The 20,876-nt window shown below is 37.1% G+C and overlaps 2 protein-coding genes across 2 annotated transcripts in view; one reads left to right on the top strand and one right to left on the bottom strand.

Moving 5' to 3' along the window:
* OPN3 (opsin 3) overlaps nucleotides 1-11,465 on the top strand; it is a gene marked incomplete at its 5' end in the record, with an annotated part of 34,101 nt that extends 22,636 nt beyond the window's left edge. Inside the window, 7 exon segments of the mRNA XM_081257735.1 lie at nucleotides 9,676-9,747; nucleotides 9,753-9,863; nucleotides 9,867-9,929; nucleotides 10,894-10,926; nucleotides 10,930-10,944; nucleotides 10,948-11,024; nucleotides 11,254-11,465. Coding sequence (XP_081113861.1) covers nucleotides 9,676-9,747; nucleotides 9,753-9,863; nucleotides 9,867-9,929; nucleotides 10,894-10,926; nucleotides 10,930-10,944; nucleotides 10,948-11,024; nucleotides 11,254-11,443 — 561 coding nt within the window. The 3' untranslated portion in view covers nucleotides 11,444-11,465.
* Nucleotides 11,466-11,935: 470 nt separating this feature from the next.
* Nucleotides 11,936-20,876, bottom strand: part of KMO (kynurenine 3-monooxygenase) — a 58,770-nt gene continuing 49,829 nt past the window's right edge. The window contains exons 11-15 of the mRNA XM_081225716.1: nucleotides 19,019-19,076; nucleotides 16,517-16,599; nucleotides 15,205-15,306; nucleotides 15,055-15,114; nucleotides 11,936-13,545 (exon numbers count right to left, since the gene is read on the bottom strand). Of these exons, the coding sequence (XP_081081842.1) occupies nucleotides 13,390-13,545; nucleotides 15,055-15,114; nucleotides 15,205-15,306; nucleotides 16,517-16,599; nucleotides 19,019-19,076 (459 nt within the window). The 3' untranslated portion in view covers nucleotides 11,936-13,389. The remainder of the gene's footprint in view (nucleotides 13,546-15,054; nucleotides 15,115-15,204; nucleotides 15,307-16,516; nucleotides 16,600-19,018; nucleotides 19,077-20,876) is intronic.

The raw sequence follows: 20,876 nt of genomic DNA, 5'->3' as shown, positions 1-20,876 counted from the left end.
TTCCATCCCTCGCTTTCAGACTGTATGTGTCCCTAGGTCTGAAGTGGGTTTCTTGTAGACAGCCTATATACAAGTCTTGTTTTTGTATCCGTTCAGCCAGTCTGTGTCTTTTGGTTGGGGCATTTAATCCATTTTCATTTACGGTAATTATTGATATGTATGTTCTGATTACCATTTTCTTAATTGTTTGGGGTTTGTTTTTGTAAGTCTTTTCCTTCTCTTGTGTTTCCTGCCTAGAGAAGTTCCTTTAGCATTTGTGGTACAGCTGGTTTCGTGGTGCTGAATTCTCTGAACTTTTGCTTTTCCTTAAAGCTTTTGATTTCTCTGTAGAATCTGAGATTCTTTTTTTTTAATTTTTAATTTAACTTAATTTATTTATTATACATCAGGTTCTTATTTGTTATCTATTTTATACATATTAGTGTATAAATGTCAATCCCAATCTCCCAGTTCATCCTACCACCACCCCCATCCCCACCACTTTCCCCGCTTGGTGTCCATACATTTGTTCTCTAAATCTGTGTCTATTTCTGCCCTGCACACTGGTTCATCTGTAACATTTTCCTAGGTTCCACATATATGCATTAATATACAATATTTGTTTTTCTCTTTCTGACTTACATCATTCTGTATTACAGTCGCTAGATCCATCCACATCTCTACAAATGACTCAATTTCATTCCTTTTTATGGCTGAGTAATTTGAATGAGATTCTTGCTGGGTAAAGTAATCTTGGTTGTAGGTTTTTCCCTTTCATCACTTTAAATATATCTTGCCACTCCCTTCTGGCCAGTTGAATTTCTTCTGAAAGATCAGCTGTTAACCTTATGGGGATACCTTTATATGTTATTGTTGCTTTTCCCTTGCTGCTTTTAATATTTTTTCTTTGTGTTTAATATTTGTTAGTTTGATTAATATGTGTCTCAGCATGTTACTCCTTGGATTTATCTTGTATGGGGCTCTCTGTGCTTCCTGGACTTGATTAACTATTTCCCTTCCCGTGTTGGGGAAGTTTCCAACTCTAATCTCTTTGAGTATTTTCTCAGACCTTTTCTTTTTTTCTTCTTCTTCTGGAACACCTATAATGTTGGCACACTTAATGTTGTCCCAGAGATCTCTGACTGTCCTCCATTCTTTTCATTTTTTTTTCTTTATTCTGCTATGTGGCAGTTATTTCCACCATTTTATCTTCCATCTCACTTATCTGTTCTTCTGCCTCAGTTATTCTGCCATTGATTCATTCTAGAGTATTTTAAATTATAGTTATTGTGTTGTTCATTACTGTTTGTTTGTTCTTTAGTTTCTTCTAGTTCCTTTTTAAACGTTTCTTGTATTTTCTCTATTATATTTATGAGATTTTGGATCATCTTTACTATCATCACTCTGAATTCTTTTTCAGATAGTTTGCCTATTTCCTCTTCATTTATTCGGTCTTGTGGGTTTTTATCGTGCTCCTTTACCTGTAAGATATTTCACTGTCTTCTCATTTTGTTTAACTTACAGTATTTGAGGTCTCCTTTCCCTAGGCTGCAGGGTTGTAAATAGCTCCCCTTGCTTCAGTTCTCTGCCCTTGGTAGTGGGGTTGGTCTGTTGTCTTGTGGGCTTCCTGATGGGAGGGAAGTGCCTATGTTCTGATGGGTGGAGTTGAATCTTTTCCCTCTGATGAGCAGGGCCATGTCAGGTGATGTGTTTTGGTGTGTCTATGAGCTTAGTATGACTTTAGGTAGCCTGTGTGAAGATGGGTGGGCTTGTGTTCCTGTCTTGCTTGTTGTTTGGTGTGAGACGTCCATTGCTGGGAGCTGCTGGCTGTTGGTTGGAGCTGGGTCTTGGATTCAGATAGAGGCCTCTGTGAGAGCTCTCAGTAATTAACCTTCCCTGGGACCAGGAATTCTCTAGTGATCCAGCATCCTGGACTCGGTGCTCCCACCCTAGAGCCTCAGGCCCGAATTCTGGTCAAGGGACCAAGACTCCACAAGACACTCGTCCCGACAATAAAGGTAATTAAAAAAACAAAAGACTAACAAAACCCCAGACAAATGGTGAAAAGTAAAATAAAACAGAAACAGAAACAAGGAAACATGCACACACACAAAAGAAACAAAAACAGAACCAAATAAATCAAAAAGCAAGAGAACAAGCAGACAAACAAAAGAACACAGGCACAAAATGGAGCAATTAAGAAGAAAGCTGACAAAAACACAAAACCAAAAAACAAAAGCAAAGCAGAGTGCCAACTGAAGAATGAAGCAAAGAAACAAAACAAAACAACAAAAAGATTTTTTCTTTTTTTTTTTTTGTTTGCGGTATGCGGGCCTCTTACTGTTGTGGCCTCTCCTGTTGCGGAGCACAGGCTCTGGACGTGCAGGCTCAGTGGCCATGGCTTATGGGCCCAGCCGCTCTGCAGCATGCGGGATCCTCTCAGACTGGGGCACGAACCTGCATCCCCTGCATCAGCAGGCAGACTCTCAACCACTGCGCCACCAGGGAAGCCCAAACAAAAATGATTAAAAAAAAAAAGAAAGGAAAAAGAGAAAGGGGAAAGAAGACAGATCAACAGAAAAGCAATGTAGAAACAGAAATATAAAATAAAATAAAATAAAATGCAAAATTAAAGGAAAAAAAGGACAAAAACCCCCCCGAGAATGGTAAAAACAGAATCAAACAAACAAAAGCAGAGACAAGGAAATGCACACACATAAAAGAAACAAACACAGAGCCAAATAAAACAGAAAGCAAGAGAACAACCAGACAAATAGAAGAGCTCAAAAACGAAATCAAACAATTAAGATTAAAGCTAACAGAAACACATAACCTAAAAACAAAACCAAAGCAGTGTGCCAACTGAAGAATGAAGCAAGGAAACAGAACAAACCAATAAAAATGATTTTAAAATATAATAATAAAATGAAATAAAAAGGGAAACATCACAGGACAACAGAAAAGCAAACTAGAAATGGAAATATTTAAAATATATATATACATATATATATATTGAAGAAAAAGAAGAAGAAAAAATAAGGGAAAAGAACACAGAACCACAGAAAAGCAAAGTAAAAATAGAAATGTATAAAAAAAATTTTTTTAAGTATGTTATGAAACACAGAGATCCCAAGAGACTAAATTAAAAAAAGAAAAAAAACCCTAAAACACCACCACCAAAAAAACAAAAACAAACAAACAAACAAAAGCTAGAACCAGCAACAGAACGAATCAAAACATAATAAAATTAATAGTAATAACTATGTTTCCCTGGGGTCTCCACTGTAAGTGTCCTTGCACATTACATGAGCCACAGCCCACCTCCACCTCCCAAAGAGGCTCTCCCATGCCTCTGGGCTGGTCTCTGGACCTGCTGTGGGCCCTGTGGGGACCATTCAGCCTCTGATCTAGCCCAAATCTTGCATGTGCTTACCCCAAAAGTCCACAGCTGCGAGGGCTAGACCGTTTTCATTTGTGGGAACACTCATTGTCTACTCAGATATTCCATAGACGGTGGGTCTACCTAGCTGATCATGGGGATTTAATCTGCAGCTTGTACAGCTGATGGAAAGATTTTTGATCTTCCTTAGTCACCACGTCCAGCTTTAGTTTTATCCCCACCTCTGTGTGTGGTCCACCCACAGGAGTCTGGTCCTGAGGCTGCCTTGGAACCCTTGGGTCTGCCCCTGTGAGGACCGGGCACAGAGGTGGTATGTCTGCTTGGATCACAGGAGCCCCAGTGGTGCCAAATGCCCCCACTCATTCTTATATCCCTCTCTTCAGGTGCAAGGGAATGGGACAGGTCTCTCAGGACCAAACAGATCCTAGATTCTTGTTTTCTTCCCTACCTCATTCTCTGCCTCAGGGACCTCTCTCAAGTAATAATTTTCTCTTTTACTCATATATTCAATCTCTCCCTCAGTACTGGCTCTTTATCTGTAGCATATAACCATACTAATTTAATTCAAAAGCAAAATATACTCTCAACTCCCTCTAGCTATCACTTTATTTCTCTCCACATCACTGTTAACTCAAAGAACCATTGGTGCCTTTTGGTGCTACATCATCACTCAATAAGCATTCATTTGACCAATATTTATTGAGCATCTAAAATATACCAATTATTTACTGTTATGGGCTGAATATTTGTTGTCTCCCCAACATTCAATGTGATGGTATAGGAGATGGGGCCTTTGGTAGGTACTTAGGGATATATGAGAATGGGATCACGAGGGTGGGGCCCTCATGATGGGATTAGTGCCCTTATAAGAAGAGGAAGAGAGAGCAGAGCTCTCACTCTCTCTCCACTGATAGGAGAACATAGAGGGAATTTGGCTATCTACAAGCCAAGAAAAGAGGCCTCACAATGAAACCTACCTTACTGCCATCTTGATCTTAGACGTCCCAGTCTCCATGTCTGTGAGAAATAAGTTTCTATTGTTTAAACCACTCAGTATTTTGTTATGGAAGTCCAAGCAAAGGCAATTACTAATCTCTAAGGATACACAGTAAATAAGATATAGCCACTGCCTCAGAGAGTCTGTAGTTTAGTAAATTCACATATTTATTCCTCAACCCATTGCAAATTGGTGATTCCTTCTTCTACCACACTCTCACAGAAACAATCTCATTAAGGTCATTGATGATCTCCCAAATGTTAGAGCCAATGGACACATTTCAGTTTCTTTTTTTTTTCTGGCATCTGTGGCATTTAGACTTGTGGCATTGTTGACAGCTTCTACTTAATTGTGAGTTTCTGCTCTCAGTGTTTCTAGGACCCCATTCTCTTTTATCTTTGTTGCTGACTCTCTGGGCCCCATTGTCTCATGTCTCCTTCAAAGGCTTCTTTTCCTTGGGCCTCCCCAGCATTCTATGCTTAGCTCTCATCTCATACTGTTACTGACCAGGGTTCTTGGCCTTCCTTAATCAATAGAAATTGATCAGAGGCCAGATAAGAAATTCAGGCAAGGCTTTATTGGGGTCCCTGCTGCAGCAGGGAGGAGCAAAAACAAGTAATAAGTTCCCTGGCTCACTCCCTGAGGTGGGACCATCTGTTTATTTATATGGCGTGAGGGTAGGAGTGGGCCCAGGGATGGGTCAAAGGTGTGGTTTAGGTGGTTTGCCCACCCCTTTGGTGGTGTTGTGTGCAGAGGGCGTGCTTTTGCTCTTGACACCCTGCTTTTGCTCCCAGCTGTTCAGAAGTAGCAGTTGGATTTTTGGTCTTTTTGTATCTCATTGTCCATAATTTGCCCCAACTGCACATGCACACAGTCAATTTTAGTCCCTTATAGTTTCTTTGTATTTTGCTGCTTGAGGAGATGTGTGTCCAGGTGCAAGCACTGAAGCAAAGGGTCCTGGGTCCTGGGTCCTGGGTCCCAGCCTGTCTCAATACTACACAATAGACATGGGCAATCTCATATATTGGCAGTATTTTCCTTCTAACAATAGCATGGTGACTTTGAAATCTCTACTTCTGATCCAGGTTGCTCTTCTGACCTCTATCAGATACTCATAGTCAATTGCCTATTGAATACCTCCATGTGGATAGTCCACAGACTTGTCAAATTCAACATGTGTGAAGATGAATTGGTCATCTTTCCCCCCAAGTCTCTACTCCTCCATTCCCTCTCTTAGTGAATGGTCATCACCCCTATCTACCTAAGCCAGAAACTAAGGAGTAATCTTTGATTATTCTTCATCCATGTCTCCCTCACACCCAAACAATTATCAATTTTTATCTATCGAACCTCAAATATTTTTCCATATATCTATTTTGTCCTCTCAATTTTTTTTGCCTGCCAGACTCAATTCAAAAGGATCTTAGTTTTCCTTTCTTTATTCTTGCCTTCCTCTAATTCATTCTATTTATACTGCCACCAGATTAATTGTTCTCAAATGAAAATTTTTTTATGTCACTACCCAGCCTAAAATACTTTAAGGTTTCCATTGTTCTCATGATTAAAAATAAGGCCCCTGAACTGACTATCAGGTCCTGTGTGGCCATCTCTCATCTACCTGTCCAGTCTCATTTTTTTACATTCCCTCCCTCTTGCCACCTCAAGCTTCAGTCAACTACAGTATTTCTTGTCCCCAGAAATTGACATGTTTACCTCTTTGCCTTAACACTTGCCTTAACATTCTGTCTCTCCTCCTTGTCTAAACTCCTCCTCACCTTGGAAGGCTGAGATCAGGATCTGTTTGCTCCTATCTACTTCTGAATTTGTTACCCCCCCTGCGTATTCCCATAGCCCTCTCTGGTCACCTCCCTCATGGCATGTTATCACCTATGGAAGCAGTATATTTATGTGCCTGTCACCCTCACCAAAGAGTGAATTCCTCAAGAGAAGAGACCCACTCTTATTTATTTTTTCACCTATAGCTGGAACAGTACCTACATGCAATAGGGACCAGTGACTATTTTTGGAAAAAATTTACAGAGGGCATAGGAAAGGGGAGTGGTGAAAGTACAAAGAGATTTGACTACTGACTGTGTTATAAACTCAACACAAAGCTTGGTGCAAGGAATTGCTTCTATTTCCTTATCCAGAGAGGTTATTTGTAATAGCAATAGAGACATAGTTACTCCTTTGAGAATAAGGACTCACAGTAAAGTCTTTGAAAAACCTACAGGTGTCTGAATCACCAAGCACTAGGCATTGCCATTACACCATTAGAGGTAATTCTGGGGAGTTTGTCTTAAGTTGTCCCTCCTTTAGGACAAATTTGTGCATGTATCAATACTTTTGTTTCATCCATAGCAATTTTGAAAACTATCCTCAAATGATTGGATAAAGGGGGCAAGACATAAAGTAGAGCTCTTTATTTGGAAAATGTTGAATGAGCAGAGTAAAGGAATAGAGAATGATGAAACAAAGAAGCCAAAAAGAGATAAATGAAAAATAAACATGAAAATGTCACATATACAAACCCAAATAATCTGAAACATTAGTCAGATCTTTTCCTTATACCAGAGGAACTGGGGAAGCATAAACCAATATTTTCTTCAACTAATTTCTCCAGTATGCATGTAATTCCAGAATGAGTTCTCTGCTTTGATATGTGGTGAGAAATGATGGGGACTGACATTGTCCAGAAAGTGGTACAGATAAAATTGTTGGGCCCTAGATAGTGGGGACTTGGGGCACAGATCATTGACATGTGGTGTATTACTAGTTAATTGAAACTCTAAGGAGTCAAAAATCATGATTCTTAATATCCTATATTATCATAAAAGTGCATATGAATAAGTATGGTTGTTTCAAATATAATTCAAATATAAATAAATAATCTCAAAAACAATCCCATAAAGTCATATGTGTGGAACTGGGACTCAACTTCTGTTTAATAAGTTACACATTTTAACCTCCTTTAATCTTTACTCTTAGAGAAGGTCATTGACTTGCTCAACATCACACAAGGAGCAAAAGTGGTGAATCTGGAATATGAACCCAGATCTTTTAATTCCAAATCTAAAGTTTTTACTAGAACTCCACAACCTTCTTAAAATCTCTAGGGAAAAATCCTCCCCCCACCAAAATCCTGTTCTGAAAATAGAATAATCTCCTATCACTTTAAATAAAATAGTTTCTTTTAAAATAGAATAGCACACACAGATAATAATAGTACCAGAAATTTAACACTCACTACCATACACACATTTCCTCTACTCTAGAAAAAAAATCAACCATTTTAATTATCTATGTTTTCTTCTATTCTCTGTCAATATGAATACATAATTTAGTAAGAATATAGTTTCTTAAATAAAGTTTAGATGACATCAGTGATTTAGATATATCAATTCAAATATATTTTTAAATACTATAAGCACATATTTTAACAGATTTCTTCAGAAAATTTTTCCTTAACTTTTATGATAATGCTAAAAATAAAAGGAGCACTTACAGTTTGTTGAAATGCAATAAATTTCCCAGGTTAAAATTGTATATTAAGTATCAGTGGTATGCCAGATACCTTTTCTTATATCAATATATAAAGCATTTGTATTTTTGTAGCAAAATTAGCTTCTTAAGATGTCAGAAATATCCATTTTATTTATGAATATACTTTTGATGTACAGGAATATTCTCCCCCTATTCTTAATAACACGTTTATCACAATAATAGGAGGAACTTCTGTTACCAAGTCCAAGATTGTTCTGCCAGCCACATGACAGGCCAACAAATTGGGAGACAAGTCTTTGGGGCAAGGAATTAATGGCTTTATTTGGAAAGCCAGGAGTCTGAGAAGATGGCAGACTAATGTCCTAGAGAACCATCTTGTTGTTGGGGTCTGGATGCTAGTTTATTTTATAGAACAAAGAGGGGCGAGGTGAGGAGGTAAAGTAAAAAGGCCATAAGTTGTTGCAAATATTTCCTGATTTCAGCCAGACTTTGGGAAGGGATATGGGATATGTTAATTTCTTCTTTCCTGCAGCCATTTGACAGGTGTGCTGCATCAGGATGTTGTGAGCTGAACAAAGGTATTTTGATTTAACATTCAGGCATGGGGGCAGTGTTCTGGATATGGACCATTATGTATACTTTCAGCTATTGGCAGCATCCCTTTAGTGATTAACTTGTAGCAAAAGCAGTAGAATACAAAGGTTAAAGGAAAAGAAACAGATCTAATATGGAGTCAGATTCATTATTCCCCGTTATACTTCTAAAGAGTTTTTATCTGAGAAAGTCAAAGAACTTTCAGACTATAGGCCATTATGCCTAAATACTTTTAGTGGGCACAAACTAGGAGTAAAACTAGGAGTAAAAAGTTCTCTAAAACGCTGATTTTAGAGGAAGTGGGCTATCTGGGTTTTACCGAGCTCTATCCTCTGCAGCTGAGTCACTGATGAAACAAACCCAAGCAAATTGCTCATCAAAACCCCACTTTATAGTCATTAGCTGTAAAGTGGAAGTTACAGTAGTTTCCAGGAAGAATTTATTTAGGACTTAAGTTTTCATCAAGACCAGCTGTAGGCTTTAACATGTAGAACTACTGACATCACATTTGCTGCCTGGTTTGAGAATTTGGGGATTATACTCTAGATAAAAGATATTCCAGAATTATGGAGAATTTTTTTTCCAATTTATCATGACTTTTAAAATATTTATTTATTTGGCTGTGTTGGGTCTTAGTTACAGCACATGGGATCTCCATTGCAGCATGCAGAAGCTTTCATTGTGGTATGCAGCCTCTCTCTTGGGCTTGGGCTCTAGAGCACACAAACTCAGTAGTTACAGTGTGAGGGCTTAGTTGCCAGTGGCATGAGGGATCTTAGTTCCCCAACCAAGGATCGAACCCACATCTCCTGCATTGGAAGGTGGATTCTTAACCACTGGACCACCAAGGAAGTCCCTATCATGGCTCTTTCAGGCTGTCTTTTAGCGACTTGAAGATCTAGGCAAAATAGTTCATTTTCTTCTTCTTTAAACAAATTAGAAAACATTAAAAACCGTTGAAGGACCTAAGAGACTATTTAGTTCAATATATTATGTTAAGGTGAGGAGACTGAGGCCCAGAGACTTTAAGGGCTGGGCCCAGCTGCAGGTCCTGGATCAGATGCCAGCCTCCCAAGGTCCTATTCAGTTCTCTTTCCATTAAGGTGGGGCCAAGAATTGTGCCTGAATATCTATTATGAAAACAATGAACAAAAATGATTTTTTCATTTTCACCCCTTTATTTTCCTTCTCCTTTCTGCAGCTCTGCTTTGTTGAAGATCTTCAGACAATTCAAATGTTCAAGATTTTAAGATATGAAAGAAACTGGCCAAAATGTGATTTTTCATGATATTTGCCTTTCTGATCTTTTGGATGCCTTATACTGTGATTTGTTTCTTGGTGTTTAATGGTTATGGACACCTATTCACTCCTACAATAATATCTACTGTTTGATATCTCTTTGCTAAATCAAACACTGTGTATAATCCAGTTATTTATATCTTCATGATCAGAAAGGTAAGCTTTGTAATTAACTGATCATTTTCACCATGTTGGTGGGATTGTTGGAAAATATAATACTTTTATAGAGATTATTCATAGCAGCTTCAATGATAAAAACCTAAATCAAGCATTTAACAGGAAAGTAGAGGGTTCAAGAAGAAATGTAGAATATTCCTGGAGAAAATAATAACAATTCTAAGACCTACCAATGGAGGTTTGCACTTGTTAGGTAAAATTCTATTAAAATCAGTATTTAACACATCAGAAAACCTTTTATGTTTAGTAATAATAACTACAATCAAAGTTAATAATTTATTTAAAATTCTTACTGCACTATGCAGATTGTATCAATTATCTTTACAAAACTCCATGAAATAGGCACTAATAGTATCTTATTTATGGATTATGAGATAGGTTCAGAGAAGTTAAAGGACTTGTTTGCTTCAGGACGTGTTGGTGCCTGGATTTGAACCTGGTTTGCTGTTGTATATTTTCACCAACTGATTTGTAATCTTGATCCAAAAAAAAAAAAAAATCTTAACCTAATTAAAGGAACATTAGTGAGTACACCAAGCTGTAAACTCTACCAGGAAGGGCCTTGTCTGTCTCTGCTGCCCACAATATTCCGAGATTGTAGCACAAATTTCCTCACCTCATAGGGGCTCATTGAATATTTGTGGAATGAATTAATGTTCAAAATCCCTTAAGGAAACACATCTAGCTGCCTGCATGGAAGATTCATGCAACTTGAATCTATGGCTATTATAAGGTATTGAAAGAGACCTATGTGGTAAAGTTAATAAGAATTATAATAAATAAAAGACATTAAACTCCAGGCTTAAGTAGATCTGAGCATTACCACCTAACTCCACATCAGCTAACAAATAAAAAAGAACAACCCAAATTAAATTTACCTAATTTTCTTGAATGTCAATCCAAACTTTTACTTAATATTCAACTTTATTTTCTCCCTGCCCAGTTTCGAAGAGCCCTTTTGCAGCTCCTATGTTTCTGACTGCTGAGATGCCAGTGACCAGCTAAAGACCTACCAGCAGTTGGGAGTGAAATGCAAATTCAACTCATTGTGATGTCACAGAAAGATAGGGACAGATCGGGCTTCCCTGGTGGAGCAGTGGTTGGGGGTCTGCCTGCCGATGCAGGGGACGCGGGTTCGTGCCCGGTCCCGGAGGATCCCACATGCCGCGGAGCGGCTGGGCCCATGAGCCATGGCCGCTGAGCCTGTGCGTCCGGAGCCTGTGCTCTGCAACGGGAGAGGCCACGGCAGTGAGGGGCCCACGTACCGCAAAAAAAAAAAAAAAAAAAAAAAAGATAGGGACAGACCAAAGAAAAAAGTGACTTTTAACTGTTCTTCCACCATTTTTATCATCACTAATGATGAATTACTATCAGTTGACAGTGACAGAACCGTCATAGGTCAATGTAATCCAAGTTTGTCCTTTATAGGAAAGAATAATTATAATGAAAGATGGGGCTTTAAATCAGATACCACTTTTAGACTACCATTATAAGGACTGTTTTGGAATCCCCATTCTATGTAATATCAACAGAACTTTTGTGGTCCAACAGGAAATCTGAATTGCTCTCTGACCTCGGGAGTAAATGAGCAAGACAAATTCTTTTAATTCAGTGGGTGCTTTGTATAATGAAAAACCACTTGTGGCACAAGGTGGGCATCAGGCACCATCAACTTCTAACATATTGGAAGTTTTCACTTCAAATGTATATTTCTAAAAAACTGTATTTTCCAAGGCACATAACATATTTCTCAAAAATACTTAGCTCTTAAAATAACTTTGTCTCATGCACTTGTGTGAAATAGCTAGAAAATCTTGAATTTTCTGTAGTGTTGGGTCCTATTCAGTGTCATGTCAAATGTTTGCTCAATCAAATTTATCAAAGAGACAATTCCAGGATGAAAAAGAAAATCAATTCCTTAACTTTATGTGCAAAAAGAGACTATTGCTCTATGTATAATATGATAAAGAGGAGCTTCAGACCAATGTGCTGCTGAGCAGGCTCTAGAAGATACCATTAGAAAGAAACACAGGAAAGAAAATAGAATGTCAAGGTGGTCAAGGTTTATTGGTAATCATATATTAGCAGAGGATGTACATGGTGAAGCTGATGTTAATGGCAGATAGGTGTCTGCATCTATTTCATTTCAAATGTGAACATGGCAGGATTAGCCTCCCCTCCTAGTAATTTCCCACAATTTTGCCAAGAATTCTATTGATAGATTTAGAAAAGGAGTTCCAGCAAAATCCAAACAAACCTACATTTGAGGAGAGATGAAAATAAGTGTAAAACTGTATTCACAAAATGTGAATATTAAATAAAAATATATGATCTTTATTGCTCTTCAATCAATACACTGGATAAATAGTGGTCAGTGTTAGTGAAGAGACCATTTTTCCATGAATCATTATTTAGTCTAAACATGGATTATTAGGACTCAAGAATTTCCTTGACAATATAGGAAAGAAAGTGAAACATTTTATTTCCTAATTTTTATTTCTTACATGACTGTTCTACTAGTGTTGCATCTTCATAATTAATCACATTTGAAAGGCTTCTAAATGATTCAGTTGGCCTATTGAAGAAGGAAGAAGTAAGAAAAAAGTTTCACTAAATGAACATTTAAACATCAAGTTTGTTGCTAGTTTTGCAGCATATAGTTCAAGAATGTTAGTAAATTGCTTCTGAAATGGAATAAAATACAGCTTCATATTTCTATGAAAATTGTCTCCCCTTGTTTCCTTTCCACTCTTTTATGTATATAGATATTTAGTTTATAAATAAAGCTCTTCCTATCCTTCACTTAGTGTGGCTTTAATAGCCTTTAAAAAAAAATCCTCAGAAGGTAATGTTGCCTTTTGAAGACTGGGAAATAAAATCAATTCATTTTGAACTCTCTCAAAAGCCCCCCAACCCCTCATTTATACTTCTAGTTTTAGCAAGGAAATCTGAACCCTGTGCTTAGGTAAGTTCCATCCAGGTAATGAAAAATGCAGTTAATATATTAGGCAAATTGTGACTTTTAGTCCCAGGTGTTAAGTCAATCCTATCATGACTTCTATTATGTCCTTTAAAGAAAAGGGTTATCAGTGACTTCCTTGAGGTCTCTAGGGCCTTACTTTTTGAGAAGTGAAAGAGATCTTAGCCACTGCACTTTTATATTTAGAATGATCTGACCTAAGCATAGTGCTGTGGGGGAGCTGAGTTTTACTGAAGGTGGTGGGTTATTTTTTCAATAATTTCAATGAGCTCACAGAGAAATTCTACATTGAATTTAACTATAAGCTGATAAATATCTTCTATTAGTGAATTAAATATGATGATGGAAACATGATTTTAATCCTGTTTTGTTTACAGAGAAATCTAATATTTGCTACTTCAGGATTGTTTTATCACTTGCTAATGACATTGGGAATTTGTTCTAGTGACTCCAGGGAGTTTACAGGGAGACATGCCCTGTATTCTGGAAGTAAGTGACCCAATCCCATGGTCTTCTCAAGTAGTCCAGGGGTCTCAGTGACTTGCAGCGCATAAGTAGGTAAGTACCACTGACAACTATCAGTGTTCCAACGAAAAAGAGTCCTTTGTGTATCACCTGTAAAAAAGAGCAAGAACTTTCACTTTATTTGTACAGTGATTAAAATATTGCAAGTAGACTTCATTTTTAAATGACGTTTTATACAATTTCCTCTTTGTTCTTTAAATTGAAACAGTGATGTAATTGCATGACCACTAGGTGAAGTCCTGCAATACCTGGCAAGGTCAAGAATTTGGAGCTTCCTGCCTCCCTCTCTCCCTCCTCCCTCTCTTCCCAGAAACTCCTGAATCTATGTGTTCTGTATAAAGAATTCTTAACAGTTAGCCTTTGTCCAGCCATAAAAACATTCACAGTTGAAAAAACAAAGAACTGTTAACTCTGTCTTGAAAGAAGCCACAAATGATTCAGTCATTGCTCAGACCCTGCACAAAGTGTCCCTGAGAAGAGTGATGGGTTCAGTGGCCTCTGTGACTTGGAAGACACACATTCAAAGACTTAAACATGCACCTTCACCACCTACAGTCTATCAATCACACGAGCTGAGGCTCAGTCTAGTCTGGGTGTGTGCACTCTCGTATCATCCTGGTCTCTTTCACTGCACTTATTGTCCTTCATTCTAACTGCCTGTCACTGTCTCTTTCCCCTTTGGACTTTTAGTTCCTTGAGGGCAGGGACCTTATTTTATTCACCTCTGTATGAATAAATCTTGATTCATTCCAATCTAGCCTCTAAATCTTTCTAAAATCCACACCTGAGACTATGAGCTGCCTTTGTCTTCCTGTTTCCCTCAAAATAATATTCAAGATGTTTCAGGTCCTACTTACTATTCCAGCTCCACCTCTAGCCATTTTCACACATATGTGCTTCTTCCAGGTCCACTGAAATACTTGGCATTCACATTCTGAATGTGTGGGAGGTTTCTTCAACCTCCACGCCCCCCTCCCTATGCCCATGCCCATTCTCCACTAGGGCAGTGCCTCTTCACTGCAGGTGTCCATTTCCCCCACTAGTCTCTGAGCTATGCAAAGGGTAGGGGCTGCTTTATGTTCATCACCATGCCCAGCTCAATGTTTACATACTATTTGTTTAGTGAGTGAAGTTGTAAAGTTTCCACAGTGGAAGATCAGGAATCTGAATCTCCATTTAATGGCATCTGTGAGTCAACTGCCCAAAATTAATGTGGAAGAGCATTACACTAGAATTAGACTGTGTTTTATAAGTGATTTGATTCTGTCCAATTTTGTAAATTAAACCCATAGGAGTATTGCATGAAGCAAAAGTCAATTGCTAAATAAAAGTAAAAGGTCACATTGTTAAAATAAAGTAGAAAGTTTAGAAATATTAGCATCAATTTCTTTTTTGAATTTCTTCTCCTCAGGGATTGCCTCTTCTTTGTAATTTTGTTCATTAGGCATTCTGCCACCTGTGTTTCTAAGACATTTTTGAATTTGGAAGGCAAACATCTAGTGTATGTCACATTATTTCCATATTTGCCTGAGGTAAACATAACCATAACACTGTGAACTTCAACACATCAGATTAAAATTAAGTGTAATCTGTTCCAACCTTTTTTTGCCAATGCCAACGCAGCACTGCCTCATGGTATCTTATTCTGGAAAAGGTGACCTGTAAGAAAATTTTAAAAGTATTCTTGTGTATTCTTTAATGGCTAAACAGAATATTAAAATGAGGAAAATTCTTAAATCCAGACCTTACCATGGTGTAAAGAGGGATAAAAGTAGATGGCATAATAGCATGAAGAAATCTCTCTATGTTCTTTTGGAAGAGGAACCACCTTGAGTTGACATGTGCTCGCATCTGCAATAATGTAAGGAGTCTCAAAGAATACCTTGAACAAAGGACCTTTAATTGTTTACTGCAACTTTATCACCCTTCATTCCCATTCACCACAAAGCCAGACAAGGTAGTCAAATAAATTCTTCTTTCCAATTCTTCTCAGTCATTTCTAATCCTTTTCAGTCAATGTCAGAGAACAATAACTTGAAAAAGTAGAGCAATTATGCAAAAGCTGTTAGAGAACTCTATTTTGCTCGGGAGCCAACTCTATTTCAGTAAGAGTTTTTGTTTGTATGGATCTGCAAGTAGTCTGTGAGCCCAAAGATTTGACTAATTTCTGTTACTTCCTGGTCAGTTTGGAACGTTATTTATGGCAAGAAGAGATCTGTTTAAAACTAGGCCTGTCTTGATATACTCCATATTCAGGATAAATATTATGTTGTAGTTGTCTTGTTTTCAAAGACAAGGCAAAATACATCAGTGAGACTTCCAGTATCTTATAGAACTTCCTTCACCACATATGAAACAATTCTGCTCGAGTTGAAGTCTACTTTATTTCTCTCTGTCTTCAGGAGAGATGGAAAACAACTATACTCTTTTTAAAATTTTTATTTTGTAAATTTTTTCATTTGATTATTTAAAAACTATAACCACAACCATTTACTGTGAGCTTTTCATGTGACTGGCTTAAAATGGAATTGTGTTTTTCTTCTGAGTAGTAATCTATTGACTATGAATTTCTTTGGTATTACATATTTCTTTCAGTGCAAAAAACTCCGAAGGATATTCAGTGCTAATTTAAGTTTGCAGCTTATAATGTTAAGAATGGAAAAGTTATTTAATATCTCAAATTTTCCAAATATGTTAACTCATATCAAAAAGATGTTTTCATTAAAATAGCATATTACTACCTCTACTAAATGTCTAAGTCTTGAGCCTATGAATTATCAGATATTGAAACCAGACATTTTGTCATTTTTGTTACCTCCTAAATGTCCCTGAAATGTAGATAGAGATGATGTGTGTGGGTCATTATCACTGTCTTTATAGTCAAAGTTCAACTATGTGTAAGGAATGCTCTGTGTGTGTGTGTGTGTGCGTGTGTGTTTTCTCTTGGCACCTATTCTTATGCAGCATGCATAAGACGGGGGTCAAAGAAACAAAAGCAAAGAATGTTTATTAGAGTATCAGTGCATTATCTCATTGAATAGAACGAAACTTTCTCACTTGCCTCTATGTAATTGTACATGGATAGGTCTGAAATTGCATGGTCATCTGGAATTCTTAATCTTGAGAATTCAGGAAGGCACATACCTAGAAACCAAGTTAAATAATATGTTTTTTTCCCAAAACAATCTGTAAACAATGTGCTTGACTCTACACAGTTCAAATGAAATGGTGTATTCTCTAGCAATGGTCTCTACTAACCTTTTAAAACTCTGGACAAGACTGTATGACCAACAATCTATGAATACTGAGCAATAACACATGGGCATTTCCCATTGCCTATGATTTAATAAAACTTAGATAAAGTTGTTATAATATATACTAGATTAGTAAATCATTATTTTTGTTTCACAAATGGAAAGCAGTTCATATAAATGACTGTAAATGACGCCAAATCCTTAGAATTTGCTACTCTCCTTTTTGTTCTTCTTTGCTACCCCGTATACATTTGTTTCATTTGTACCTAAGCCACCTTATTAGCTTAAACATACCCTGTTATTCTGTTATCTCCCAGAGGCAGGACTCATGTTATATTCATGTTTGAAAACTTAACCTGGTATAAGGTAAACACTGAATAAATATTTGATAAATTAATAACTAACATAACTTCACAGGGCCTAGCAACTCTAGTTTTGAGGAAGCCATTTCTAAAGTCAGAGAACATGGGTGCTAGTCCCAGCTTCACCACTTCTAGCTACTTGACTTTGGGCAAGTTACTTAACCATCTCTAAGCTTAAATTTCCTCAGTTGTAAAATAGGGACAAGAATAGTACCTATGCCCCATGTTTTTCATGAGATAATGTGATAAAAAACAGCAAGATACCCAACACACATTACATGTTCAGTGATGTTAGTTATTATTGTGATAATTATTGTTCAATCTTCATTCTCTTGTAACTAAAACCAGTATTGACAGTATGTTCTGTTATATGAGCCCTCCCTCTGTCTCCACCATTGTCATTATATGCTAACCAATCACACAAGGGCTAAGAAGGGAGGAAACAAAATACTTCTGGATCCTTAGCATCTGAGTGAGATAACTGGGAAAGAAAGGAAGAAAACCAGAAGAAATTTACCCTGGAATCTATAATCTCTTCAGATTCAGACAGCACAGTGTTCACTGACTCCCTATAACACTATAAAAAAAAATTTTACTGTGAACTTACTTTGTTCCAGCCTTCTTTTTTTTTTCTTCATGTATAGTTGATGTACAATATTATATGAGTTACAGGTGTACAACATAGTGATTCACAATTTTTAAAGGTTATACTCCATTTATAGTTATTATAAAATATTGGCTATATTCCCTGTGTTGTACAATATATCCTTGTAGCTTATTTATTTTATACCTCATAGTTTCTAACTCTTAATCCCCTTCCCCTATCTTGCCCCTCCTCCTACACTTTTACCCACTGGCAACCACTAGTTTGTAATCTGTGGGTTAGGCTTTTTTTTAATAAAGTTTTCCACAAATCATTTGATTTAACCTTCACAACTCTCTGAAGTGGTATTATCCCCACTTTATTGATGGAAAAAAAATCTTGAGACTTTAAAAAGATAAAGTGACTTGTTCAAGGTCAAAGGGCTAATAAGTCCACAAGTCAAGACTGGAATCTGGGTGTAGATTTAAACCTGGTTCTCTAAGTCTATCCCTTACCTGAAACAGGTTTAAATTCAGAGGTGACCTTTGAGAACATGTAATGCTGAGAAGCAGTAAAAGTTATCCAGTTCTCAGGCTACTATTTGCAATTTCTTTTACAGATGAAAATTATGTACATTTAATTTAACTTACTTTCAGAATTATACATAAAGTTTAAAACTTCAATACTTGTAAAATTAATATATTTCTGGAATTAATTTTAATCAAAAGGCAAATGGGGGCTTCTCTGGTGGTGCAGTGGTTGAGAGTCCGTCTGCCGATGCAGGGGACGCGGGTTCGTGCCACGGTCCGTGAAGATCCCACATGCCGCGGAGCGGCTGGGCCCGTGAGCCATGGCCTGGCCGCTGAGCCTGCGCATCCAGAGCCTGTGCTCCGCAACGGGAGGGGCCACAACAGTGAGAGGCCCGCATAGAGCAAAAAAAAAAAAAAAAAAAAAAAGGCAAATGGAAGTATCAGATTCAACCTTTGATAAGGCAAAAAGCAAGAAAATGCTGGAGCTTCTAAAAGTGTTTCTGAGGGCATGCTGTAGGGATTATAGGCATGGGGGTTAACTAGGCTGAGAGGGAGGGAAAGGAGTATATCTTTGCCAAACTTTGGTGCTCGGAACTTTTATCTTTGTACTGATCAATGCATAGACCTCCATGTAAAACTTAAAAGAAACTATCTTTTCCTCTCTGGGTGTTCCTTGTCTGATATAAGCAAAAACAGTGGCATAGACTGTTAATAGAAAAATTTATAATCCTGAACAGGAAATATGCATCATGGTTTGTAATCTTCCAGTATCAGAAATAGGTGTACAATTAATCAGCAAGGCTAGTCCATGTCCAATTGAGAAATTTTACTTACTAAGGTCATTATTGAATTTATCCATTAATTCATCAAATACCAAGCAGTCTTCAAATCCCTAAAACAAGAAAAAATAAACTGTAAATAATAAATCTTAGCAATTTTGAATAGACTTTTCATTGGTGAGTATAATTCGCAGGATGTTTACTCTCAATCAGCACATAACAGCCAAATAGTCATGCTTAGCATTGAATTCTGATTAAAAAGACAATTGACTGCATGTTTGATGGTTTTGTCTTTGCCCGATTTATTCATATATATATATATATATATATAATTTAGAGTATGATCAAAATTTTAAATTACTTGTAATTTTGACAATTCCATTGCTTCTTCAAGAAGCAAAAATAATTATGTTGTTCTACCATGAGCATTAGAATAATAGTTAAACTATTCAGGGCTTTAAGATTCACATTTAGAGCAATTTAACAGGACAGAACTTTCATATTAACTTACTTTCTATAAACCAAGATTAAAGCAAATTTCCAATCAACAAATCCACAAAATTAGTAAGGTACTATGCTAAATGTAGTAGGGAGAAGAAAATAAAAAGCTATGTTTCCTGCATCCTAAGAATTCAAACTATGGTTTTAAGACAATATAAAAATATGTAAACATTAAGAAATAAAATATTTCTATATCAATTATACATATCATACCTGAAGCAAATAAATTTGTCAATTATATAGGCTGTTAATGCTATAGGAATTTAGAAATGAGAGATACCATATAAGGATGAGATAACACTCTTAAATTCTTTATTTAATTAATTCATTTATTCCTGGAGAATTCTTATGAGATAGGTATATTAAAATCTGGGGCTTCTCTGGTGGCGCAGTGGTTGCGAGTCCGCCTGCTGATGCAGGGGACACGGGTTCGTGCCCCGGTCTGGGAAGATCCCACATGCCTTGGAGCGGCTGGGCCTGTGAGCCATGGCCGCTGAGCCTGCGCGTCTGGAGCCTGTGCTCCGCAACGGGAGAGGCCACAGCAGTGAGAGGCCCGCGTACCTCAAAAAAAAAAAAAAAAAAAAAAAAAAATCTGAATTTTACAGATAAGGAGGTAGAGATAAGTTAGTTGCATGAGAACATATTCTAATAAATCATGAAACCAGGCTTTGAACCAGGTAGTTCTAATTATCCACCATGCTAAAATTGATGTCTCCTTACTTTTTTAAAAATTTAAGTACAGCTGACTTACAATATTATATTTATTTCAGGTATACAACATAGTGATTTGATATTTTTATAGATTATACTCCATATAAAGGTATTATAAAATATAGGCTATATACCCTGTGCTGTATATTACATCCTTGCATCTTATTTATTTTATGCCTCATAGTTTGTACCTCTTAATCCTCTTCCTCTATCTTGCCCCTCCCCCTACCCTTCTACCCACTGGTAACCACTAGTTTGTTCTCTATATCCGTGAGTTTGTTTCTGCTTTGTTATATTCGTTCATTTGCTTTATTTTTTAGATTCCACATATAAGTGAAAACGTACAGTATTTGTCTTTCTTTGTCTGACTTATTTCACTAACCATAATACCATCCAGGTCCATCCACATTGTTGCAAATGGCAAAATTTCATTCTTTTTTATGGTTGAGTAATATTCTGTTGTATATACATAGCACTTCTTTATCCATCCATTGTTAATGGACAGTTAGGTTGCTTCCATATCTTGACTATTGTAAATAATGCTGATATGAACATGGGGTGCATATATCTTTTCGAATTAGCATTTTAATTTTCTTTGGATACATACCATGAGTGGAATTTCTGGACCGTATGGTAGTTCTATTTTTAATTTTTTGAGGAACCTCCATACTGTTTTCCTTAGTGGCTGCACCAATTTACAT

The sequence above is a fragment of the Mesoplodon bidens genome, assembly GCF_964165515.1.
Source record: "Mesoplodon bidens genome assembly, chromosome: 2".
Lineage (NCBI taxonomy): Eukaryota > Metazoa > Chordata > Mammalia > Artiodactyla > Ziphiidae > Mesoplodon > Mesoplodon bidens.
Note: the sequence above shows the minus strand (reverse complement) of the source record. Positions and strands in the feature narration are given on the sequence as shown.